Source organism: Moschus berezovskii, chromosome 11, assembly GCF_049115385.1.
Source record: "Moschus berezovskii isolate FMDL1 chromosome 11, NW_MosBer_1.0, whole genome shotgun sequence".
Lineage (NCBI taxonomy): Eukaryota > Metazoa > Chordata > Mammalia > Artiodactyla > Moschidae > Moschus > Moschus berezovskii.
Genome location: NC_142470.1, coordinates 71,311,346 through 71,339,204, shown reverse-complemented (window position 1 = coordinate 71,339,204; position 27,859 = coordinate 71,311,346). Strand labels below are relative to the sequence as shown.

Below are 27,859 nucleotides of genomic sequence, written 5' to 3'. Positions count from 1 at the left end.
AAGCATGAAGGTATGAAAATGTTCACTGTGGTGTGATCTGCAGCAGAGAAAGCTGAAAACCTTGATGTTCAACTATGATGGAATACTCCAGTTACATTAACAGGACAGGAGGCCTTTGGCCACAAAAACAACTACAAAGACTACAGAAAGTTAATTTCTCCAGTAAGACAAAATACCTCACTGATCTTTTCTGGCCACATTACTAATCGTTCACAGTAAGAGAAGTAGGTAACTTTTCCTCCCAAATTTTGAAACACAACTTGGCAAATTCTTTTTTAAAGGATGCATTTAGAAACTAAAGATGATTATTGGCTCTTACAACATTAAGAATACAGGCTTTCTCTTCCCCTTACTTCTTCCTACCACTCAACCCCCCAAACCTGCCTTAACGAAGTCTTCCAGGCCCAGTCATGAGTGAGTTCCAAACTTTGGTCTGCCTTCACACACCTTCCCCCAAAGTCTTAACAGTGGCCTTCCCTTAAAATGGTTCTTGCCGTTGTTCTCCATCGTTTTGAATGCAGCATATTTAGACAACAGTTGCCATTCATCCCTTTTCTCCCCCCTCCTCCTCATTCCTGAGGTCACTGACAGAACGTTTAGGAGTTAAGTAATTCACAATATAAGCAGTTAGGGTATCAAAGTAATTAGCAACTGCTAAACCTGGTTTTAGAATCACTAGGGGCACTTAAAAAACTCATTAAGATACCTTGATTTTAGGTCTCGAATGGGCCTTTGGGGTCTTCACCAGTGGTTCTCAATCATGGCCACACAACTGAAGCATTGACGGAACTTTTAAAAACACTGATACCTGAGTCCCAACCAGAAAAACTCTGATTGAGGACCACAGTGAGTGCTTAGTATGTTGTATTTTTATTTAAAATCCCCCACTTTAGGAATCTCACCTAAATACAGCTTAGCTAGGGCAAAACTGAAGTGGTCAATATAACATAAAATCTCACTGCTCAAAGTATGATTTCGGGAGCAGGTATCAATATCATGAGCTGGGAGTATGAACTGAAATTCACAATCCAGGCCCATCAATCTGAGAATCAATCACCCAGATAAGTGTTGTCAAACTTTCCATGCTGACAAAAAACACTCACGTGCCTACTGAACAGGGTAACCACTAGCACAAGTGGCTAATGAACGTGTGAAATGTGGCTATTGAGTGAGTAATTTTTAATTTAATCTAAATGTAAACAGTCACATGTGGCTATGAACTACTGTAGCTGGGCAGGTCTGATCTAGATGATTTACTCTGGTCAGAGGGCATGAATTTATGGATCCAGATCTATGAATGCAAAAGGAATCCACAAGTCACTGGCTCCAGAACTGTCTTCTCCTTGTAATGAAGACCAAAAACCAGGTGTTAAAAACAATCCATTTATTGGGTTTTAAACTAGTTACACAATTGAAATAATCAGGTTGGCACTACTCTATACAGGGATTACGCCTGTGTATGCTGACACTTAAATACTGTACCAGGATCTCTGCTGTGCTTAGGTCTGTATCAAGTCATTCAGCAAGTAGATACTAAAAAATATACCGTAGTGTTCCTTTAAGGAAGACTGTACAGGGTGTGTTGCAAGATGACATTCACCACCTTGTGAAGTACTTCAACCTAGAAGATACCTTGCATTCTATAAACTGGTCACAGGTAAACACGTGGTGTTCGCATTTAAAGATACACACAAAGAGTTACATAAAAATTCAGACATTCTAACGATAAATGAACTCAAACAAACCCACACCTCAGCTTTTGGAGCATGAAAAGATAAAGAAAATAATTTAAAAACACACAAAAAATGGCATTCAATTGGTACAAAAGCCAAAAGTCACTATAATAAAGAGCTACATGTGAATCTTTACAAGTTAATTACACAATGGTGTTTTGTAAGAGGTTGCATCTGTACAAAGTCTTGCCAATGCTGTCTCTACAGTTTATACAGTCTTTTACATCTATGTAACATTTATTAAACAAGTCAATTAAATATTAAGACTTATTAGTCTCTCAACGATTCTGCAGGCAAAAAAAAAAAAAGGTCAGGGGGAGGGAGAAAAAGATTACAGAATTTCCGCAAACACAGCAGCCTTCCATTAGTAAAGTATAACAGTTTTCAAAGAGGGTCAAACAATATTTGTAAAGAATACAGGTAAAAATCATTCAGTCAGGGTTTTTTATTGTTGTTGCTGTTTATTTTCAAAATCACACATTGTATACATACATAACAATCAATCAAAAATTTATTCACCAAACCCCTGGTTTTTCAGCAACTGCTCTTCTATTCAGCACCAAAAACTCCAGTCTGTGGGAAACACGTGGACACAGACTTCACTTCTGTGTCTTGGTCGAGCAATCCATCAGGTCCTTGGCTGGGTTGGAGACTTGCCCTCTTTTCTTTCCCTCTTCATGGCTCTCCAGGCCCAAGGCTCTCAATGCTTCAGATTTACGGCCCACAGCCCTACCACCATCCAAACTCAACGGCCATTTGGAAAGAATTCAAAATAATTTGAGATGAATGAAATGACAGGACCTGTGTTACAGATGGGCATTCTCCATTCCAAGTAAACGGTTTCATAATGAGTTCCTAGACTCTGTCTGGATGGTCTTGGATGTCATGATCATACTGGGTAATTATTTCTAGTCTGAGACATTGTCAGATGCCTCAAAGAAAAAATGATCAATATACTGGAAATACTTCCAGACAAGTTAGGAAATCAAATGGCAGCTGAGAACCTGTGGAACTCGGACTAATTAGACCAGACACAGAAACCACCAAAATGATGAGAACTCAACAGAGGCAGAGTTTTTAAACCTGCAGAAAGCCACCACAGATGGTACCTGAGGAGCTGGAATTTTTGATGACAAGAGCTCGAAGTGAGGACTACTCATCTGTATCAAGGAGGAAAAAGCGGGGGGAAAAAGCTTCAGTTAGACAACAGGACATCCAACTCAAACAGCCAAATCAATGAAATCTTTTTTCATCCTATTTCAATAGAAAGGCTTCTGGGCCCTCCCTCTTTAATACAGAATGCATAACAAATACTTAAGAACCGAGATGAAATATTTTCACAACTGTAGAACCCAGAATCCCTAGGACAACCCAAAATGACCAGGCTCCACTCAAGAGGCAATTATGAGTAAGAGCTCTTTTCTTTTATTTAACCATAAGCCCGTAAAAGCTGTCACATCAATTCTCTGCTTAATACCTAAAGCAGAGAAAAAAAGTATAAAATTCTCCAGGAACTTCCACTGGGTCACAGCAAAAGTCGTGAAAACAGACGTCTGTGTACTTCGCTGCCTCACCTTTCTATGCATAATAGCAGGGTGACACCAGGAGATCGGTGAGAACGAGCAGCTGGTCGTCAGTGAACTGCTGTTTGTGTTCTTGCCAGTTGTCATGGTGTGTCCTTCGGAAATTGGATAATGTCTTTTTTACAGTCATCTGTAGGATAAGCAACCCACATACATTTTACTTTAACCTCTCCAGGGTTATGTTCAGGATAGCTTTAAGTAACAATCCTTCGGGACTTCAGATCTTACATTTCACCAAGCGCTACACAACCAATAAACCAATCTTACCTCAAAAAGCCACCAAGCTTACTTCTTTAGAATTGGTACCAGCTTCACTTTAGGACAAATGACTAGAACTCATACCACATTGTTAAATCAGTTTCAATATACACTTTGTCAAAGTAAAAAGAACAAAGTCATTGGTCTTCCATGTTGTTTAATGTAGAACACAGGTGTTCAGTAAATAATACCATCACATTTTCCTGTTTAACATTAGCCTGTGGTTAGATACTTCCTAGGTATAAAATGTGAGCGAAACAGAAGTATAAAATTTAAATATCCTGACAACACTGGCAATACACTTTGCGTCCACTGGACTGGGAAGGACAGAAGACATGGTAATTTTCTTGCTAATAAAAGATCTCAAATATAGAAAACAGTGGGGTCTCTGCAAGATTTTACTAACTACTGATGAGCAGATTTGGCTCTGGCAGAGGCAGTAGTAGTAACCTTATCAAAGACGACGGCCCAGGGTATATAGAAAATTATTAGTCTAAATGGTTTCTTAGAAAATTATCACTGCTAATGTATGTGTGCAAAGAAACCAACAAGGGAGAATTTTACCTCGATTGGCTGAGGGTCATTCAGATGTGCACTGAGATTCATAAGGAGCTGGGGCATCCAGGTGGGAACATCGTAAGGACTAGAAAGAACACACGCACCCAGTCCCAGCACCCCAGCATGGCGTTTGACCAACTCTGCAAAGAAAAAAGCATTTATATGAGCAGATATTTACAGGACTCTACTGTACTTGCTATAGTGAGATAAAATTAGTTTTCGATTATGCTAGTTGTTTCCAATGTGTGAATTTCTGCCTTTAAATGACTCTATATACAAACACGTGCCTAAACTAAAACATCCTGCATCCTATATTTTATAGGCTCTCTATTCTTTCTTTTTAGTGATACAAGTTAAAGTGCTTTCAAATTCTCAGTACAGACCTAAAAATACTTTGGTACTTAATTATTAAAAACAAAGTGTTCAATTTTAAAAAAACTAGAATTTATTGTATGCTGGTATTTTATTTGGACAGAGGAGCCTGGTGGACTACAGTCCATGGGGTCACTAAGAGTCAGACACAACTGAGCGACTAACACTTTCACTGTTATGTTATTGCAAATTCCCATTAGGTAACTATATGACATAATTAAAATCCTGCTAGAAAAAGAGAACAGACGTGTTTTTGGGGACAGGGGGAAGACTGGAATTTGGGATTAGCAAAGGGAAACTACTAAACATAGGATAGATAAACAATAGGGTCCCCCTGTACAGTGTAGGAAACTATATTCAATATCCAATGACAAACCATAATGAAAAAGAATATGAAGAAAAAATATATATCACTGAGTGATGGAATTCCAGTTGAGCTATTCCAAACCTAAAAGAGGATGCTGTGAAAGTGCTGCACTCAATATGCCAGCAAATCTGGAAAACTCAGCAGTGGCCACAGGACTGGAAAAGGTCAGTTTTCATTCTAATCCCAAAGAAAGGCAATGCCAAAGAATGCTCAAACTACTGCACAATTGCAATCATCTCACACACTAGCAAAGTAATGCTCGAAATTCTCCAAGCCAGGCTTCAGCAATACGTGAACCGTGAACTTCCAGATGTTCAAGCTGGTTTTAGAAAAGGCAGAGGAACCAGAGATCAAATTGCCATCATCCACTGGATCATCAAAAATGCAAGAGTTCCAGAAAAAGCTACTTCTGCTTTATTGACTATGCCAAAGCTTTGATTGTGTGGATCACAGTAAACTGTTGAACATTCTGAAAGAGATGGGAATACCAGACCACCTGACCTTCCTCTTGAGAAACCTGTATGCAGGTCAGGAAGCAACAGTCAGAACTGGACATGGAACAACAGACTGGTTCCAAATAGGAAAAGGAGAACATCAAGGCTATATACTGTCACTCTGCTTATTTAACTTATATGGAGAGTACATTGAGACACGCTGGGCTGGATGAAGCACAAGCTGGAATCAAGATTGCTGGGAGAAATATCAATAACCTCAGATATGCAGATGACATCACCCTTATGGCAGAAAGGAAAGAACTAAAGAGCCTCTTGATGAAAGTGAAAGAGGAGAGTGAAAAAGTTGGCTTAAAGCTCAACATTCAGAAAACTAAGATCATGGTATCCAGTCCCATCACTTCATGGCAAACAGATGGGGAAACAGTGGAAACAGTGACTGACTTAGATTCTGGAGAGTCCCTTGGACTGCAAGAAGATCCAACCAGTCCATCCAAAAGGAAATCAGTCCTGAGTGTTCATTGGAAAGACTGATGTTGAAGCAGCAACTCCAATACTTTGGCCACCTGATGTGAAGAGCTGACTCATCTGAAAAGACCCTAATGCTAGAAAAGATTGAAGGCAGGAGGAAAAGGGGACAACAGAGGATGAAATGGTTGGATGGCCTCACCAACTCAATGGACAAGAGTTTGGGTAAACTCTGGGAGTTGGCGGACAGGGAGGCCTGGTGTGCTGCAGTCCATGGGGTCGCAAAGAGTCAGACACGACTGAGCGACTGAACTGAACTGAGTTACTCTGCTGTTTAGAAGAAATTAACACAACATTCTAAATTAACCATACTTCAATAACATAGATCAGCTGGGTTTTGGCTATGACATTTAAATTTCTCTTTAAACATGACACAGTCATCATATCTTATTGTCTTGTTTACCTTGATGCTCAATTAGAGTGTAAGCTCCTATAGAATGAGTCTTCTCACCCTCTCACCAAATGCCTAGTGAAGTAATGATATTCCCCTCTCCAAATGAAAGCAAGAATTGTTTTGTCTACTTAGTTTCTTCTCTCAGTGTGTGTGTGTGCTATGTGTGCTAAGTTGCTTCCATCGTGTCCAACTCTTTGAGACCTTATGGACTGTAGCCCACCAGGCTCCTCTGTCCATGGGACTCTTCAGACAAGAATAATGGAATGGGTTGCCATGCCCTCCTTCAGGGATCTTCCTGTCCCAGGAACTGAACCTGTGTCTCTTATGTCTCCTTCACTGGCAGATGGGTTCTTTACCACTAGCACCACACATAAGTTGTAAATTCTAAAAACAAATATTTTAGAGCCTCAAAAACAACTAATTCTGGATACCTCTCTTTATAAAGCAATTTCAGGTGAGTGGGCCCAGACTTGATTTACTCTAGTAGCTGTATGCGGCAGTGTACACATTCCTTGGTACCTCTCTCAATTTTAGCTTTTATATCCCAGTTTCTTGCCTTCTATATATGCAAAGCTTCTCAAAAGCAGATTCCTGGTACCTAGCATAGACCTACACACATACAAGCATCCAATAAATATTTGTTGAGCAAGCCTGGTTAATTCCCAAAAGGTGTTTTCTACCAGTATTGTTACCTGCAGAAGGAATCGTATCTCCAACAAAACCAGGGTCACGCTTCCGTTTTTTCGGTAGTTTTGTTTTGCAAAGTTGCTCAAAATGAATCTGCATAGGACTGTCCATGGTAAGGAAGTTACACTGTAACAGACCACTCAAGGTGGTAGCAGCCATTTCTCTAACCTGTAGAGATAATCATTTCCATTAGACTTGAGATCCTAAGCCTGGGGAGGTAGAGAGGGTGGTGTGGGAACTGGGGAGGGGACTTTCCCTGATATTTGTATTCAAACTGTGTAAATGCTCTTTTGCAGTTTCTTAATGGAGAATCCATCAGGTTTTTAGAGGGTCCTGGCCTTAAAACAGATGAGTCACTAACACTAGGCTTACAGAAAGTAAATGCTTACACATGCTATAGAAAATTAATTCTCCATACATTATTTTCCCACTGACTGATAGTTTTTCTTATCTGGAATTTAACTGTAAAAGCAGTGCCAAAGCCTGACATTAAAAGAAAACTTTCCTAGATACTACATCCCTTAAAACAATTGCCATTGTTATTTTCATTGGTAATAAAGACACAGGATAATTTCTATAATTGGCATACACAGTTGAGATTTATATCCGTTTTAATTCTTACAAACTTCATAGGCTGTTTTAAGACTATAAATACAGTCTATAGAAATACTAATAGTTTATTTCAAATTGAAATAGGAACTCAAGTTTTGGGAAGACAAAAAAAAGCTGTAAAAAGTTATACACATCACAATAGTTTCTCCTAAACAGTCATAAGGAAAGGCAGTAATAATTTGAAAAAATGCTTTGCCACTTATTCCTTCAAAATATTTTTTCTCAAATTTTTCAGTGTGACAGTTAGGGGGTACTTAACAACATATTCTTTACTACTTTCATTATAATATTATATGAAACACATTATAAAATTTTTTATTACTTCATACTTGGTTGCATACAGTAACAGCTAAGTTTAAGCCTACTACATGGAATAAAATACAAAAATAATCTATAAAAGTGTTCTAAAACAAGATCCAGAAAACAGTCCATTTTGCTGTAACATCTAAAGGTAGGAAACACTGTCCTTGGAGATTTCGACCTTTCCATTTCTATTCTTTAATGGAAAAAAAAAAACAACCCTCTAAAACAATTTACAGAGAGCTGCAAACATTTTAACTGGAGCTTGTCAGAGTTACAGCTACAGTGTGAGTACTCAGTAACTAGACACATCTGCTCCAAAGGAAACAAGAAAGCTGGAATGCAAAATGAATAGGTTTCCAGTCCCAGTTTCCTACAGATACAAATGTATTTTCAGTGCTCTCAATAAGATATATATAATCACTGGGAGTGCTCTACTACATGGAAAACCCATAAAGTCCACAAAATAAACTAAAATTTTACAAAATTTTCAATTACATTTTCTTAACCTAAGGCCAATTTAGAAAGTTACGTTTTATTCCATAATTATCACATCATGCTTTTCTTGCATTAGGCTGATGTGAACTAACATGGTCTTTTTGTACAAACATTGTTTCCTTAGCAAAAGCAGACCTCAATTTCTCTACCAAGGAAAATAAACAGGGATAACAATCTTTTCTTAAATCTACTGAATAACAGCACCTATGTGTAGATTTTCATTCTCTTGAAACTGCTCTCATACACATTCCCATCAGCCCTTTAAAAACCAGTAAAATAAGTAGAGTGTTATCATTTGCAATTTCATAGATAAGACTTTGGTTCATAAATGTTATCTGCCCAACTGCAAAGAGAAGCCAGAACAAGAATGTGTCCAGTGTTTGTTTACATTTATGGTATCAAAACTAATTACATAGGGCTATGTTAAAATTACATAAATCCCTAAAATTTAGATGTTAAAATTAAAGTTACTTTACGTATTAGTGTGTAAATACTCCTTTAGACGTGCCAAAATGCTTTCTTTAAATTTATTAAAATTTCAGTTTGCTATAACTTAAATTTTACCTCTAGCTGTTCATCCTCCAAAAGACTTATAACCAGCCACCTGATGTCTTTAACTGCATCTTCATTGTTTAGGAAAATAAAGAGATTATAAAATACCATGGTCTGGAGGTAGGTCAGTACTGTGTATCTAGCATGCCAAGAACTGCTTCTTGCTGTCTGTGAATGAGAAATTAGTAGAAATGACAAGAACATGAGATGACACTGGCATTATACACAAATCACAGACATTTCCAACGTAACTCTACTTTTACAAGTACAGCCAGAGCAAGCTCATCTTATATTTCTTTCTAAACGAAAGGGCACACAAGCCATTTCAGGTAAAGTTACATATTCTGAATGTAAGAATGAGAGTAAATGGAAAGGAACACGTGGATAAAAGTATTTTTGGAAGAGCTATTTATAATTAGTGACTTAACTCCTCCAAGGGTTGCACATTATTGTATTTGGCTTTTGATAGTAGTAGGTAGGGTAGTTAAAGCAAACAAAATGGAGAACTACTACAGTCTACTGCATAAAAAATCCCATTTGGGGTGGTTAAAAAATACCTTTCAGTGGTAATCAAACTTAACAATCTGAATACTGAGGGAAAGTGTGCAGTTTTTATATAACACACATATAACTGGGTAAAGCTGAGAACAGAATACACTAAAAATGCAGCTATGGGACTTCCATGGTGGTCCAGTAGTTAAGACTCTGAGCTTCCACTGGCAGGGGTGCAGGTTTGATGCCTGTTTGGGGAACTAAGATCCCACAGATCCCACATGCCATGCAGTGTGGCCAAAAAAAAAAAAAATTTTAATTAAAAAAAATAATAATAAAAATGCAACCAGAAAATACACACTCACTTAGGTCTTTTTACCACAGATCAGAAAATAGAAGTGAATAAAATAAAGGGGAAATGGTAAAAGAGAATGCTCACCCCCACCCCCATAAGCACTTTGTGTCCAAGGTGTTCCAAGAATTAGCTCTTTATGTACACAGAAAACATGGGGGTTGAGTGACCTGCCCAAAGTCACAGACGTTGGTGGCAAAGCCATGTACATAGTCTAAATCTGTTTCTTTGGCCGACATATGTCTTCTCTCATGCTAAAAGAAGATTCACAAGGAATGCAAATATCAGGTATTGTGTGTATCACAGGTGACTTTGTGAAATTCTTAGAATGGTAAACCAAAATTCTAACCAAAGATATAAGTTTCTGATATACACTCTTACTTGATTTAGCACCTGAAGTACCAAAGGCACTTGATGAGGGTAAAGCAACCCCTGAGACATTAGTGATAAACATAACTTTGCATCTCTTTTCAGTTCATCATAGCTATTGTCATTTTCCACTGGGGCAATCTAGAGAACAACAACAACAAAACAAAACGAAGACATAAATTGAAAAACAGCCAGTAAGTACAAAGGCATCCTTACATGAAAGAAATCAGATTTTCAGCAACTTCTACAGAAAAAACAAACATACACAAAACTAAAGAACAGTTTAATGAATTCCCATGAATCAACCAATTCTTCAACAATGACAAATTCATGGCTAATCCTTTCATTTTTTGCTCCCCTAATGTTCCCCCTCCCTCAATTATTTGAAACAAATATCAAACATATTTCATCCATAAATATTTTATTTTTATCACTGAAAGACAAAGTGTCTTATTTAAAAAACACGCCATGACATCATACATAAAAACTCATTGCAGCTAAGACACATTCAGTAGTGCTCAAATTTCTCCAAATATTTCATACATGTTATCACAATTACTTTGGGGGAATCTGGTTCAACATAATAACCATACAACACTGCATTTGGAATGTCTCTTAATATTTAAAAAGAGTCCATAAATTTCCCGAGTGAAGTCATGTCCAACTCTGTGACCCCATGGACTGTAGCCCACCAGGCTACTCCATCCATGGAATTCTCTAGGCAAGAGTACTGGAGTGGGTTGCCATTTCCTTCTCCAGGGGATCTTCCCAACCCAGGGATCAAACCCGGGTCTCCGCATTGTGGGCAGATGCTTTACTGTCTGAGCCACCAAATTTCCCCTACCCACTTTCAAAATTCCTTTCTTTTAAAACAAGGGGGATGAGGTAGGTCCTTTGTGGCATCCACTGGCTCTAGTTTGTCCTATAAAGTAGCCATTAGATCTAGAGGTCTGATTTTATTCAAGTCTGACGGGGCACAATATAAGTATTAATAGTATTGTGTATTTCCTTCACTGACGTCCAGTTTTCTCTCTTTGCAATGAACTATTATAAAAACATGTTTCCAAAATAGTAACACTCATTCCTTCTTCGTTGTTGCCTAGAACCCTTTATGGGCTTCTCTGGTGACTAGTGGTAAAGAATTCACCTGCTAATGCAGGAGACATGCGTTCAATCCCTGGATCAGGGAGATCCCCTGGAGAAGGAAACGGCTACCCACTCCAAGATTTTTGCCTGGGAAATTCCATGGTTAGAGCCTGGCGGGCTATAGTCCATGGGGTTGCAAAAGAGTTGGACATGACTTAGCAACTAAAAACAACAGTGGAATGTTCTATACAAAAACCTCTTTTTTATTCAGAATGATTTCCCTAACATCCAGATGTGAAAAATGAAACAATTTTTTAAAGTATCATTAAGAACCAATGAATTTCAACAAATTTGATGGTTTTAATCCACTATGGTTACTCTTCTTTCTAGTACTCAAACTGGCTTCAAGTCCTTTAACACAACTATAGCATCCTTGGTTTCTGGTATGAAAAGATGACCTAGGTTTACTCTGTACATTTCTTGGTTCAAACCATATTTTTTAAAGAGAAAGAGATCATGTATTAGCACACTTTTTCATCTGAGTATGAATCTTGAAGAGTAAGATCAAAGAAGACAGCACTCTGAAGAGACTATTAGATGCTGTTACCTAGGTCTTCAGAGCTGCTGTGGTTCCTACTCCGTTCTTAAGCTGTTACTTCCATTCTATGAACTATGTAGATATTTCTGAGTAATTGAGCTAATTTACTACTTTTGTTGGCACAGTCACTTAGTTTCTAATGCTTACAAACAAAATACAAAATAAGAATACAATGGTATAAAAAAGGGATGATCTTAATCTTTCTTTTGCCTTGTTATCATACAAATTTATTATTTTTAGTGTGTCACAGATAAGACTCAACTACCATTAAACTGCGCTAACCTGTAGAAAGTTCTGCTTCTTTAGATGGAAACACATCCCCTCTCTCACCCTGACCATTAGCATTTGAGCTCTTGATAATTTCAAGCTAAAGTTCAGTTAAAGACTTGTAACAGAGATAATGTAAGTACACATTTTACACTATGCTCTCTAGGTCACAGGCATTATCTTATTTCCACCTCGTGAGGGATGCTGCTATTATTCCACACTTAATAGAAGAAGACAACCTTAGATGCTCAGTAGCTTGTCTAAAATCACCAAAAAAAAAAAAAAAAGCACCTGTCACAGAAAGGATTTTAAACTAGATCTCTATTCAAAGCCTGTGCTCTGTTAGTTATTCTTGGTTAAAAATCCTCTTCTCTCATTCTGAAGCAAAATGGTGAATCTTAAAGTAGAATACACAAACAACTGAAACTTGCACCTTGTATTTCCAAGGTTATTTTGGGGAAGGGGGATATAAAACTGCGTTTCATGGGAAAGGAAAAACAATAGTTCATTTAGAATCAAATAAATACCTCAAATATGTCCAAAACAGAACTACTGATCTCATCTCCACTATTTCTGTGCTCCTCCCACAATTTAATCAACTGTGTAATCATCTCTTTATCTTTATTCTGTACATCTCATCTGCTACACAGTAATTCTGTTCATCTGTGCTATGATACCCGCATAACCTGGACCCCTTTTACCATGAAGACCTAAAAGAGGTTCTCAACCTCAGTATTTGTATACTGAGGTCAACTGTTAGGCCCGTTACTAGCAAACTAAGCAGTACAGCATTCTAATGATTTACATTTTTTATAAATTTCAAGTGGATTCAAACCATCCTATCAATCTCACTCTCATACACTATTTGCTTTCTGACTTTTTTTCTGAGTGAAGAAAGGGGGTGGAACTCCAGCTGGTCTAACATTCACTGCCTATTACCCACTAATGAAACTATAAGCTCATGTTCCATACCCACTGTGAAAGGCAGTGGAAAAAACTTTAAGCACCACTGCCCTAGGAAGACAAATAAAATCTACACCAAGGACTCACAAGTAACGAAGGCATACATATACATATACTAATAGCCACTGTCCACTTTTATATAGAGAAGATCCCAAAGGTATTCTGGGTATCAGGCCATACAGAGCACTTTAAAAAGTATTTTATTAGTGAATTCTTTGAAAATTACCAGGAGTGTTATCTTTTGGAATTTCCTAAAGACAAAATACACTGTGGCAGGTCAGAAGTTTAGCATGCCATTTGCTTATAAATAGTAACAAGGGCCCTGGTTCTTATACAGCAAAAACTGGATTGATCAATAACTGTCACATAGTGGTGATATTTGTACTAAGCCATCCCAATCTACAATAAGACTATACTTACCCACAACCAACCACAGCATCACTATCAACTATAATTCTGGAAACTACTACAATAATCTTAGTTTACCAGCTTCATTCACTGATTGGATGAATGATTAAAAACACCTCAGGTTGTACCTTGCAGCAAATAAAACTTCAATATGATCAATGGAGACAAGTTACTTTCTGCAAGTTTGTTAGAACCAATGATATACAGTGCCATTTAACATTATAAAATAAATACAATATGTGCGCATGCTAAGTCACTTCAGTCATGTCCGACTCTTTGCGACCCCCATGGACTGTAGCCAGCCAAGCTCCTCTGTCCACAGAATTCTCCCGGCAACAGTAATGGAGTGGGCTGCACTCCTTTCTCCAGGGAATCTTCCTGATCCAGGGACCGAAACTGGGTCTCCCACACTGCAGGCAGGTTCTTTACCACCTGAGCCACCAGGGAAGCCCAAATACAATATACTGAACATTTTGATCTTTGGATTTGTTACACATTGAATTTAAAAGTCAGAAACAGTTATATTTAAAACTGCCACTGTAACTTTTTTTTAAGAAAACAGTATTTTCCTAAACTATTACTTGCAAATTGGCTCTCAGTGAAACAATATTCTGTCTTTAGACTTTCCATGTTAACTGTCAAAATCTTATACTTACCTAATATTAAAAAGATAATTTCAACAAATAATTAACCACTCGAAGGCACAGGAGCGACAGCTGCAACGGCAAAGGAGCAGCCGAGAGGAGCTACCCCACGTCCAAGGTCAGGGGCAGCGGCTGTGCTTTGCTGGAGCAGCCGTGAAGAGATATTCCACATACAAGGTAAGAGAAACCCAAGTAAGATGGTGGGCGCTGAGAGAGAGCATCAGAGGGCAGACAGACTGAAAACATAATCACAGACAACTAGCCAATCTGATCACATGGACCACAGCCTTGTCTAACTCAAGCCGTGCTGGGTGGGGCCACCCAAGACGGGCGGGTCATAGTGGAGAGGTCTGACAAAATGTGGTCCACTGCAGAAGGGATTGGCAAACCACTTCAGTATTCTTGCCTTGAGAACCCCATGAACACTATGAAAAGGCAAAAAGACCAGACACTGAAAGATGTACTCCCCAGGTCGGTCGGCGCCCAATATGCTACTGGAAATCAGTGGAGAAAAAACTCCAGAAAGAATGAAGGGATGAAGCCAAAGCAAAAACAATACCCAGTTGTGGATGGGACTGGTGATAGAATCAAGGTTTGATGCTGTAAAGAGCAATATTGGATAGGAAACTGGAATGTTAGGTCCATCAATCAAGGCAAATTGGAAGTGGTCAAACAGGAGATGGCAAGAGTGAACATTGACATTGTAGGAATCAGCAAACTAAGATGGACTGGAATGGGTGAATTTAACTCAGATGACCATTATATCTACTACTGTGGGCACTAATCCCTTAGAAGAAATGGAATAGCCATCATGGTCAACAAGAGTCCGAAATGCAGTACTTGGATACAATCTCAAAAACAACAGAATGATCTCTGTTTGTTTAGAAGGCAAACCATGCAATATTACAGTAATCCAATTCTATGCCCAACCAGTACCACTGAAGAAGTCGAAGTTGAACGGTTCTATGAAGACCTCCAAGACCTTTTAGAACTAACACCCAAAAAAGATGTCCTTTTCATTATAGGGGACTGGAATGCAAAAGTAGGGAGTCAAGAAACAGCTGGAGTAACAGGCAAATTTGGCCGTGGAGTACAGAATGAAGCAGGGCAAAGGCTAATAGAGTTCTGCTAAGAGAACGCACTGGTCATAGCAAACACCCTCTTCCAACAACACAAGAGAAGACTCTACACACATGGACATCACCAGATGGTCAACACCGAAATCAGACTGATTATATTCTTTGCAGCCAAAGATGAGGAAGCTCTATTCAGTCAGCAAAAATAAGACTGGGAGCTGACTGTGGCTCTGATCATGAACTCCTTACTGTCAAATTCAGACTGAAATTGAAGAAAGTAGGGAAAACCACTAGACCATTCAGGTATGACCTAAATCAAATCCCTTATGATTATACAGTGGAAGTGAGAAATATATTTAAGGAACTAGATCTAATAGAGTGCATGATGAACTATGGACAGAGGTTTGTGACACTGTACAGGAGACAGGGATCAAGACCATTCCCAAGAAAAAGAAATGAAAAAAAGCAAAATGGCTGTCTGAGGAGGCCTTACTGTGAAAAGAAGAGAAGCAAAAAGCAAAGGGGAAAAGGAAAGATATACCCATCTGAATGCAGAGTTCCAAAGAATAGCAAGGAGAGATAAGAAAGCCTTCCTTTGCGATCAATGCAAAGAAATAGAGGAAAACAACAGAATGGCAAAGACTAGAGATCTCTTCAAGAAAATCAGAGATACTAAGGGAACATTTCATGTAAAGATGGGCTCAATAAAGGACAGAAATGGTATGGACCTAACAGAAGCAGAAGATATTATAAGAAGAGGTGGCAAGAATACACAGAAGAACTGTACAAAAAAGATCTTCACGACCAAGATAATCACAATGGTGTCATCACTCACACTCACCTAGAGCCATACATCCTGGAATGTGAAGTCAAGAAGGCCTTAGGAAGCATCACTACAAACAAAGCTAGTGGAGGTGATGGAATTCCAGTTGAGCTATTTCAAATTCTGAAAGATGATGCTGTGAAAGTGCTGCACTCAATATGCCAGCAAATCTGGAAAACTCAGCAGTGGCCACAGGACTGGAAAAGGTTAGTTTTCATTCCAATCCCAAAGAAAGGCAAAGTCAAAGAATGCTCAAACTACCACACAATTGCATTCATGTCACACGCTAGTAAAGTCATACTCGAAATTCTCCAAGCCAGGCTTCAGCAATACGTGAACCATGAACTTCCAGATGTTCAAGATGGTTTTAGAAACAGCAGAGGAAACAGAGATCGAATTGCCAACATGTGCTGGATCATGGAAAAAGCAAGAGAGTTCCAGAAAAACATCTATTTCTGCTTCACTGACTATGCCAAAGCCTTTGACTTTGTGGATCACAAAAAACTGTGGAAAATTCTGAAAGAGATGGGAATACCAGACCACCTGACTTGCCTCTTGAGAAACCTGTATGCAGGTCAGGAAGCAGCAGTTAAAAATTGGACACAGAACAACAGACTGGTTCCAAATAGGAAAAGGAGTACGTCAAGGCTGTATACTGTCACCCTGCTTATTTAACTTATATGCAGAGTACATCATGAGACTTGCTGGGCTGGATGAAGCACAAGCTGGAATAAAGATTGCTGGGAGAAATATCAATAACCTCAGATATGCAGATGACACCACCCTTATGGCAGAAAGTGAAGAAGAACTAAAGAGCCTCTTGATGAAAGTGAAAGAGAAGAGTGAAAAAGTTGGCTTAAAGCTCAACATTCAGAAAACTAAGATTATAGCATCCAGACCTATCACTTCATGGCAAATGGACAGGGAAACAATGGAAACAGTGTCAGACTTTATTTTTTGGGGCTCCAAAATCACTGTGGATGGTGACTGCAGCCATGAAATTAGATGTTTACTCCTTGGAAGGAAAGTTTTGACCAACCTAGACAGCATATTAAAAAGCAGAGACATTACTTTGTCAACAAAGGTCTGTCTAGTCAAGACTATGGTTTTTCCAGTGATCATGTATGGATGTGAGAGTTGGATTATAAAGAAAGCTGAGAGCCGAAGAATTGATGCTTTTGAACTGTGGTGCTGGAGAAGACTCTTGAGAGTCCCTTGGACTGCAAGGAGAGCCAACCAGTCCATCCTAAAGGAGATCAGTTGTGGGTGTTCACTGGAAGGTCTGATGTTGAAGTTGAAACTCCAATACTTTGACCTCCTAATGCAAAGAGCTGACTCATCGGAAAAGACACTGATGCTGGGAAAGATTGAGGGCAGGAGGAGAAGGGCATGACAGAGGATGAGATGGTTGGATGGCATCACCAACTCAATGGATATAAACTCCGGGAGCTGGTGATGGACAGGGAGGCCTGGCATGCTGCAGTTCATGAGTCGCAAAGAGTCGGACATGACTGAGCGACTGAAATGAACTGATCACCTAATGATTTTCCTGTGACAATTTTTTTAAGAGATGTACACAAATCACACAGCCTGAAATCTTATCACCCTTCTGATAATAATTCTTTTTGAAGGTCAAAAGGGGATGCAGCTTTAAGTTCAGACATAAACTTACCTTAAAGAATAAAGGCAGAAGCTGAAGTTGTTCCGCGACTGCTGTAGAGAAAGATCTTCCTGCACTTGCCATCAGCCATTTCAAAACTTATGGAAACAAAAACAAAGAGTCAGTCTTCACTACTGAGTTAGAGACTACATAAGGTGGAATAATTCTATGATACTAGTGAAACCCAGACAACCACTCTGAGAGCTCTTCAATGTAAAGAAAGAGATCATCTATGTTACTTCACAGATTTGATCAGCAGTGTGACAGGATCCTTAACAAAGGTTATCAACCAATCCAGGGAACTGAAATCACTTTCAAAAGAATCAATCAGCCAACTACTGATAACTATTTATCTACAAACAACCACACAAAGTACAAATTAAAACCAGCTTCAAACATCCTAACAAAGCAAAAATGATAACGAAATTAGTTGTTTACACTCATAGTAAAGAACTACAGCTCAAAACCAACGAAACAACCTAATTCAAAACTCGGCAAAGAACTTGACATTTCTCCAAAGAAGAAACAAAAATGAAAAATGAGGGAAATGCAAATCAAAACAAGATACCTTCTTCACACCTACTTGGAGAGCTATTGTCATAAAAACAGAAAACAAGCACTGGCCAAAATGTGGAAAAGTTGAAATCTTTCTTCACTGCTGGTTGGAATATAAAATGGTGAGGCCACTGTGGAAAATACCTTGGTGGCTCCTCAAAAAATTAAACACAGAATTACCCTATGGTATAGTAATTCTGCTTTCAATACCCAAAAGACTTGAAAGCAGAGACTCAAATGTAACTTTACATTAACATTCATAGAAATACTATCCATAATAGCCAAAAGGCACAAACAACCTAAATGTCTATGAATAGAAAAACACTGAAAACATCACACAAAGTGAAAAAAGCCAGATATAAAAGGAGAAATATTTTATGATTCTCCTTACATGAGATACCTAGAATAGGCATATGATAGAGACAGAAAGTAGACTGACGGTTGTCAGAGGCTGAGGGAGGGAAGAATGAGGAGCTTTTTTCTAAATGGGTACAGAGTTTCAGTTTTGCAAGACATAAAGAGTACAAAGACGGGTGAAAGTGATGGCTGTACAATAATGTAAAGCATTTGCTGCCACTCAACTGTAAATTTTATATTATGTACATTTTACCATAATAACTAAAAAAAAGAGAGAAAAAAGTCAATAGGATAATCTAAAGTATCTGTTTTTAAAGGGAGTTTCTACTAATTTGAGCCACTCACTAGTTTTTAAGAGTTTAATGCCCTGGGTTCGTTCATCTTCTTCACCAATTCCATTTTCTTCCATAACATGGTTCTGAATTTCTTCATCTACATCCATGAGGGGTTTCAACTTCTCTAGAATTCGAGCAGTAAACTCAGGGACACGAGGTGATGCTGTTGGTGCAGTGTTTGGCAAAGAAACATCTATCATGAATATATAGGTCAGCACACTGTAAAATAAAATACATATAGTAAGAATAGATCCCACATTATGATAAAACTAAGGTTCAGAAGTATGACCCAACCAAAGTAAATTTGCCCAGGACAATTCCTGGGGAGGGACTTGTGCCTACAACTTGTGCCTGTGCCTACAACTCTGAGGTATTAAAAACTGCAGCGTGGCAACCACTCCCCACTTGCTTGTGAGCACAATACCATTCTATTTTGCATTCAGAAAGTGTAAGTGTAGTTGCTCAGTCAAGTCGGACTCTTTGGGACCCCATGGACTGTAGCCCGCAGGCTCCTCTGACCATGGAATTTTCCAAGCAAAAATACTGAAGTGGGTTGCCATTCCCTTCTCCAGGGAAACATTCTAACCCAGGAATCGAACTGTGGTCTCCTTCCATTCAGAGTCTCTCATCTAAGGTCCCACAACACAATATAAAGCAAAATCTGAAGAAAAGTATATCACAAAACTCAACAGTAACATCAACAGTATGTATTATTAGACACCAAAATTTAATAAAAAGAACTCAAGAGGTATACCATACCACAGGGAAAATAATACCCACCTCCCTATTCTTTCTCTGACATTTTTGTAAACCTGGGTGAGTTTGGGCTCCAAATACTTCAGTAGTCTATGCAACAACTCAGGCACTCTCCACTCTTGCTGGGCAAGGCCACCTTGGAGGACATAGAGTCGACTAAAAATCAAAACAAATGAGAGTTGGGTTAATGCCCCTCTCCACCTTTTTCTGTCCCCCACTCCCCAACTCTTTGGCATGTGGGATTTTAGTTCCCCAGCCAGGGATCAAACCCATGCCCCTTTAGTGGAAGTGCAGGGTCTTAACACTGGAACACAAGGGAAGTTCTGCCTTCACATGTTGACAGTCTGTATTCTCCCTAAAATTGTTTCATTTTCAAGCTGACAATTTAGAACAGCATCTTCAGGAAGATTTTATTATTTTTTTCTACATCATTTTCTCTGTATCCCATTTCATCTCCACTACTATACAGTCAAAGGAAATAATGACTTTAGAATACTCATTGAGTTAATCTCTAAGCATTAGAAGTTTCCTTACTAATTACTATTAATAATAAATGATTTTTCTTATTAACAAGATTATCTAGATTTCCTTCTATTGTTCACTAATTTGTTTTATAGCTCTTTATGCCCAAGTATAGTTTTCCTTAAAAGGATTACTATCTCATTTCCTAATAGGAAAGAGTAAAAAATTACATGTGATAAGGAAGTTAGTAATATCATAATAGTACAAAAAAGTGGTCCTGATAGAAAAGATGTTAACAGTAGAGTAGGCCGGACCTATTTTATGTTTGAACTGCTCAGGTTGCCTTCATTTCTCCTACTTGTTCTCAAGTGAGAAACAACCTACTTAGCATCATAGGTTGTATGTAAATGGACTACGGTCATCTCCCAGAAGAACGGGGTTACGATACGTAGCTGTTAGAGGTATAGAACTTCACTTCCACTTCTACATCAAGAACAAAGACTGTTATCTTTTGTTAACCTCCTCAGTTTCCTTCTTATTTACCATGCATCTACGAAGGATCCTCCTTCACCACTCAGTGGTGATTCCAACAGCAGTTCAAAAAGCCAATGAAGTTTCCGGGGATCTCTGCTTTCCTGTGTTGAAAACATAAAGTAGCAATTAAAACAGGGGCCATATAATTCTGCAAATAAATCAGACATCCTTACTTTAGAAATATAAACAAACCTAAGTCTCGAGGAAGAAAATAAAATTAAAACTTATGGGTGAGTCAAATCCAAATGTAGCTGATGTTAGGAAGAGCAACACTGAGAAAACTGTCAGCTAATCAGACTGTTTTAAATCAAAGTACAACTGCTCTGCACGTTTCTGGTGTCAAAAATGACACCTATAACCTTGTATCATCTGGTTTTTACTATATATAAGTGACACTTCTAGGTATATGATTTGGCTTGTCATTTAATCTAAAAATGCAATTTATTACCATGGCAGAGAAGGTATAATTACCACTTAAGAGTTATCACTGAAGGCTTGTTTAAAAGGCCAAACAGAACCATCTCTCCAGTTACGTAAGAGGACAAAATTTCAGGATCAAGAAATATGAGACTTTACACATTTTGAGACAGGGTATGAAAGAGTTTGAATAGATCATTAGTGAGACACAAAAATGAAGAGGAAAACTTACACAGGATGTTGCTATACAAGTTCCCCAGTCGTTGTAAGTTTCTACTGTAATGTTGGACAATGCTGTTCGAAGCAGAGGACACAGAAGTTCCCAAAGCTTCTCCACCTATTCAAATAAAATATAGAAGTTAATGATACGCAGAACACTTTCCTTCAACTATCTGTTCCTGCAAACCCACACACACAAATACACAAACTGATCTTTCCTTTATCTCTTAAAAGACCCAAAGAATCGAAGAAGGTATCATGATACATGAAAACATGGCCAGGTAATACAGCAATTTCCTCCCCATTTCCCCCCACAAAAAAAAATCAGAAAAGAGGAGACAACTTATATGGTTCCTTACAAAATCTCTCCTACTATTGAGAAGTTCTCTACTCAAATGTCCGAATAACACAGTACACTGAGCTGAAACAAAACCTCAATCATCTCTGTATTTTGCATGCTTACACTCACAGGACTGAATCCTAATACAGGAACCAATGACATTTCAATACATTTACCTGAAAGTATCATCTTTATATTCCAAGTTTTGGGTTACTATAAATACCATTTAAAAATGTGTTCCAGTTACACAGGCAGTGAATATATGGGTCTAAACACTGAACTGCTTCTCATAGTTTAGTCAGAGCACAAATCTCCTTGACAAAACGCAGATTCTCATTCATTAGATCAGGATGGGTCTTGAGATCCTACTTTTCTAATAAACTCCCAAGTGATGCTCAAGCTACAGGTCCATGGACCCTACTTACTCAAAAGGACCTATGTTAAGACAAATGGGAAGAGATGGTTTGGGATAAAATTTCCAGTTTAGCATTAGACACTGAATAAAAAGAAAAACAAGCTATATTCTAAACAACTAAAAAGGAAAGAAGCTGTATTCTGGGATTGAGGTAACTCAAAACTGACAGAGAAAGGATGAGAAGGCTACATATTAACATGTTTACATAAAACTGTTTCATGATATGCTAGCAGGAAAATGGCAATATTACAAACTAACAAATTCTTTTATTTAATACATAATTTGAACATGTATAAAATATTAATATATTAAAAAGTGTTCGTAATCCTCCTACGTGTAATTAAGTATGAATGTTTTCAGACATTCTGAACATTTTACCAGGATATTTTCAGTCTAGTGCATTTTGCTAAGAAAGAAACTAACCTTGAGGTGGATGTGTAAAACTTAATCTTACAGTTCAAAAGAGGGATACTCAAAACAAGGCTGTCAAATTCAAAACTATCTACAAGACCAAATGAGTAAAGTAGCAGGGAGGCTGAGAGAAAAGATTTAAGGAGAAGCTAGAGAGTGCCTCATGAAGGCAGAAGCTCATGCACAGCCCCAGCCAACTGATACAGTGCAGCAACATGGGACCAGGATTCCAGGAGCTTCCTATTTTTCAAGAGAAACTAATGTTCTTTTTTGCATGACATACCTGGATGGAAAACAATTCAAATTTTATAAGATAATCAATGCCACCTACAGAACAGGACTTTGTGACCTATTCAGTTCAGTTCAGTTCAGTCGCTCAGTCGTGTCCGACTCTCCGCGACCCCATGAATCACAGCACGCCAGGCCTCCCTGTCCATCACCAACTCCCGGAGTTCACTCAAACTCATGTCCACAGAGTCGGTGATGCCATCCAGCCATCTCATTCTCTGTCGTCCCCTTCTCCTCCCACCTATACTCTAAAGCAATAGAGAGTCAAAAGTGAAAGTCGCTCAGTCGTGTCTGACTCTTTGCGACCACTTGGACTATACAGTCCATGGAATTCTCCAGGCCAGAGTACTGGAGTGGGTTGCCATTCCCTTCTCCACGGGATCTTCCCAACCCAGGGATCAAACCCAGGTCTCCCACATTGCAGGCAGATTCTTTACCAACTGAGCTATCTGGGAAGAAGAGCAATATGGAGTCAAACATTTCATCTTTTATGTACTAATATCATTTTTTTTTTTAAGATGCATGTCTCCTCAGTGCAGCAGTGAAAATGTTTTGATAAACACATAATCTGCTGTCCATTTTTGAGCGCACGGGCAACACAGGCTGACCCCATGGAGATGAGATAAGCACACTGGACCCCTGGCCGCCCGAATGCTGTTCCCACCATCACCCCCATCAGACACCCGTCCTACCACCTGTCGCCTCGCTCCCTCAGGAGGACTGCTGGCCCCAAGGTGGCACTTGAACACAGTCAGAGGGGCAGAGAAGGCTGAGGGGACTGATCCAAGTGTTAATACCCAATGTGTTTGGAATTGCTACACAAATGGACAATGCAACTTTAAGAAATGTGCTCTACAAATTACATCACCTTTTCAAATGTCCAATGCTTAGAGCCTCTGATTAAGCCAGCTATAATTTCTGCAACACATCGCTGGGTGCTCTCATGTGAATCTGCAACCAAACGTTCTAAATGGGGCTTCAGAACTGGCAGGAAGGCATCATCAAAATTTCTGAATATACCCTATGCAAATAAAGAAAAAGTTCTTCAGTACTCAAATGACTACATCTCCATTATAACATGCTCATATTTGTTTACTATATTACTACTGTGCTTAAAATAATCCATGTTCTCCCCTTAGAACTTAACTGCTTTAACAATGTCTGTAAGTTAAAATGGTAAAACCACTTGTCATTTGCCACATCCCATTAAAATATAATCAATGAAATAAAACTTAATAATCTTTCTAATCTTACAAATATCACACACACCTCAAGAAAAATCAAACAAACAAGAAATGCATACAGTCTTGCAGGTTTTGGTTTTTATCTCTACTGCTAATTACAAATATTAGAAATAAACACTAAAAAGCCTGGTTTTTTGAGTCCTAAACCTTAAGCCAAGGATGAGTACGACACGCATTACTTTGAAAGTAATTTTAAATAAAGATAACAGATGACTAAATTCAAACTTTGATCAAATACTTTAAAAATTAATTAACCTACAAACTGAGAATCACTAAGCTTTATGAAAAGGGTATATAAATAACACAGTTACCTTAAAGAGGCAAAAACGTCGAGGATTAAATTTATCTTTTCCTTTTCTGTCTTCTAAAGATAGAAAGGTAATTAACTGTTCGACAAATTTAGTATCAGAAAAATGATCAAATATAATCTGTTCTGCCTATAAAATTGAAAAAAAAGAGAGAACATTCAGGGATTAAAATTTATTCAAAATTATTTCCATACTTATAAGCTACCATAAGTTAAAGTAAACTTTGTTCACAAATAGAAAACAGACGCTACTGAAGAAGACATAAATTTAAAATTCTTCAAAATGATAAAGAAGTTCTATGAAGACTGAGAGGTCCCAACTTAAATCTATAAACAACTATTTACTGATTAACCACCACTTACATGCAATAAAAATCTAAAAGTCAGTATCTAAGTGAGTGCTAATTAGGCAGTAACTTGAGAGTGACTTAGAGACATAAGCCTTGTGTCAGTTGGTCCTAAGAGAAGGGAGGAGGGCTGGGGCAGGGGGAGAAAGGGAGTATACATTTACCAGTACTTACTGTACTACACTGTAGTACACACATTTGGGGGAGAAAAACATGAACTAAGTTCTAATAAATCAATAGCCACAAGCGAGTTGCATGTGAACCAGGTAAGTGTTCACAAATGGTGAAATTAGATGCTTACCTCTGTCAAATCCTCCCTGTTTCTGCCAAGCTTAGGTTGCTCTTCCACACCAGCATAAACAACCATATTCCTACACAGTAAGAGTTTGTATTGGTAAACACATAGATAGAAAACAACATTAGAGCTTCATGGATAAAAAGCATGAGATGTCCACTGGCAGACGAATGGATAAGAAACTTGTGGTACATATACACAATGGAATATTACTCAGCCATTAAAAAGAATACATCTGAATCAGTTCTAATGAGGTGGATGAATTGGAGCCTATTATACAGAGTGAAGTAAGTCAGAAAGAAAAACACCAATATAGTATACTAACGCAAATATATGGAATTTAGAAAGATGGTAACAATGACCCTATATGCGAGACAGCAAAAGAGACACAGATGTATAGAACAGTCTTTTGGACTCTGTGGGAGAAGGCGAGGGTGGGATGATTTGAAAAAAGGGCACTGAAACATGTATATTATCATATGTGAAATAGATTGCCAGTCCAGGTTTGACGCATGATACAGGGTGCTCGGGGCTGGTGCACTGGGATGACCCTGAGGGATGGGGAGGGGAGGGGAGGTGGGAGTGGGGTTCAGGATAGGGAACACATGTACACCCATGGCTGATTCATGTCAATCGATGGCAAAAACCACTACAATATTGTAAAGTAATTAGCCTCTAATTAAAGTAAATAAATTTTTAAAAAAATAAAAAAAAAATGTATCAGGTCGCTCATCCTAATGACATAGATTACTAGGGTCAATAGGAGACAAAGAAGAATTTCTTGGGGCTGGTTTAGACAGGTGTAGTGTTTTTTTAATAGGCAGGAATATAATTCAGAGCAACTATTAACAAACTCCTTAGAAGTGTAACGGTAGGACTAAGGAAGTCTAAGGGTTTCAGAAGAAAGACAAGAATAGAGGCAGGATGAGGCACAGCACTGACTGGCGAGAACAAAGGAACGAAGAGCAGAAAAGCTAGAGACTGCATATCTTTGCTGACAGAGTACCTATGCTTCAACTGCCTCAGAACGTCTCTAGAAATCCAGATAACAAAATAAATTTTATTGAAGATAAGCTGTTCAGTAATAAGGTGCATGGCAAGCTGCAACTTACTGTGGCCAGGTGTAGTATCCCCAGTGAGTTTTTTCCACAAAGCAACTTGACTCCCATTCTTTTTTAGTTCTTGGTATGCTTTTGCTATCATAATGCAACCAGTGGTTATCAGGCCTATCACCAGCAACAATCTGGGTGGGTTTAGGATATCCACCTAGGGAAAAGACAATTACATTTGATGAACTTCAAAATATATGTGTAATAATTATTCTCAACAACTAATCCATAGTGCTAGTGTGACTTTACCTTCATAACAAGATTCTATGAAAATTCACTCAAGCATAAAACCACATACATATGAAGCATTTCAAATCAGAAAAGGAAAAATGGGCTTATCATCTACTAAATGGTGCTGGGATAGTTATCTGAGGGGGGAAAAAAGTCAATTTTGATCCATACTTCATTCCTTTTACCGAAATTAAAAAAATTAATTTTGTTAGGTTTGATTAATTCAATTAGGCTTGAATTAATTACAAAGCTCAAAGAATTCCCATGTATTCTTCAACCAGATGCCTTCAATTTTTACATTTCACCATGTGTACACTTTGACATTCTCTCTCTGTGTTCCAAAATAAAGACGGTGGCACATAGCTAAAATCCCCTCCTAAAATGGGTTAAGGAGGAAAACTGAAGATAGCTGTTTGAATATCTCAGGAGTTACCAGAGATTAAAAAAAAAAATTGATAATCAAATGATAAATTTGGTTAGGATTTGGCACACTCACTGCCAAGGGCCTGGGTTCAATTACTGGTCACAGAACTAAGATCCCAGAACTAAGCATGAGGTGCAGCCCCCCAAAAATATTTCTCCTTTCAAAATCAAATTAACTTTGCCCCTAAACATTTATTGATGCATTAATGGTAATGGTATTAACTCTTTAAAATACAGTTTGAGAAATAATTAGTGCAACTGCTTAACTGGTGAGATAAATAAGAAGTAGATAATATGTATCCAGAGTGTGTAAAAGGTACACATTTTACGTATTATAAAGACATAAAGAGCCATCTGTTTTATAAATATTGTTATCTCTAGTTTTTACAAGGTCAACTGTTTTCCCTTTGTAATATTTCATACTTAGAATTAAAATCTTCCTAGGGGCTTTCCCTGGTGTCCAGTGGCTAAGACTCTGTACTCCCAATGGAGTGAGTCTGGATTCGATCCCTGGTCAGGGAACTAGATCCTACATATCACAACTAAGAGTTTGCATGCTGCAACTGAACACCTAGCATGCTAAAACAAAGATCTTGCCTGCTACAACTAAGCTCTGGCACAGCCAAACAAATAAGCTCTGGCACAGCTAAACAAATAAATATCTTTTTTTAAGTAAAAAAAAAATCTCCTATACTTCTATACTTGGTACAGAAAAATATTTGGATCAAGAACTGTAATTTATACATTTCAAAGAAGTTTCCAAGTCAGACCGAGAAGCACTATTCATCACATTTGGTAATACTTACTGATTTCATAGGGACTGACAGTCAGTTTTTTGTGGGTTCTTTTTAGCTGCTTAAGAATACCAGCAACAGCTGAGATAGCCATCTAGAAAAGAAGGTACATTTTACGTCTCTCAAAGGGTTGCTACCTTGACGCAAAGAAGAAGCTGAGTTTTGTTTCTCTCAAAAGCAGAGAAATACCTCACCCACTGACGTGTGATGGCACAGTCACGTGAGTGCTAACTCTGATGTGGGCTGAGTCGTTTGCAGTCCTTACTGTAGAACCCTCACCCATGCAAGGCTCTGCCTAAACAACCTGTATCCTTTCTTTGTTAAACCAATTCCTGCTCATTCTTCCTATCTCAGCCTAGGCATTTCTTCCCAGGGATCTTTTCCCAAT

General features: G+C 38.3%; 1 protein-coding gene across 1 annotated transcript in view; it reads right to left on the bottom strand.

The window, feature by feature from the left end:
* Window positions 1-1,369: 1,369 nt before the first annotated feature.
* PSME4 (proteasome activator subunit 4) overlaps window positions 1,370-27,859 on the bottom strand; it is a 100,145-nt gene continuing 73,655 nt past the window's right edge. The window contains exons 32-47 of the mRNA XM_088841475.1: window positions 27,484-27,565; window positions 26,027-26,180; window positions 24,921-24,990; window positions 24,277-24,402; window positions 23,590-23,742; window positions 21,281-21,385; window positions 20,641-20,732; window positions 19,660-19,791; window positions 18,890-19,098; window positions 17,645-17,730; window positions 10,120-10,248; window positions 8,907-9,062; window positions 6,938-7,100; window positions 4,139-4,272; window positions 3,308-3,446; window positions 1,370-2,893 (exon numbers count right to left, since the gene is read on the bottom strand). Coding sequence (XP_088697601.1) covers window positions 3,312-3,446; window positions 4,139-4,272; window positions 6,938-7,100; window positions 8,907-9,062; window positions 10,120-10,248; window positions 17,645-17,730; window positions 18,890-19,098; window positions 19,660-19,791; window positions 20,641-20,732; window positions 21,281-21,385; window positions 23,590-23,742; window positions 24,277-24,402; window positions 24,921-24,990; window positions 26,027-26,180; window positions 27,484-27,565 — 1,926 coding nt within the window. The 3' untranslated portion in view covers window positions 1,370-2,893; window positions 3,308-3,311. The remainder of the gene's footprint in view (window positions 2,894-3,307; window positions 3,447-4,138; window positions 4,273-6,937; window positions 7,101-8,906; window positions 9,063-10,119; window positions 10,249-17,644; window positions 17,731-18,889; window positions 19,099-19,659; window positions 19,792-20,640; window positions 20,733-21,280; window positions 21,386-23,589; window positions 23,743-24,276; window positions 24,403-24,920; window positions 24,991-26,026; window positions 26,181-27,483; window positions 27,566-27,859) is intronic.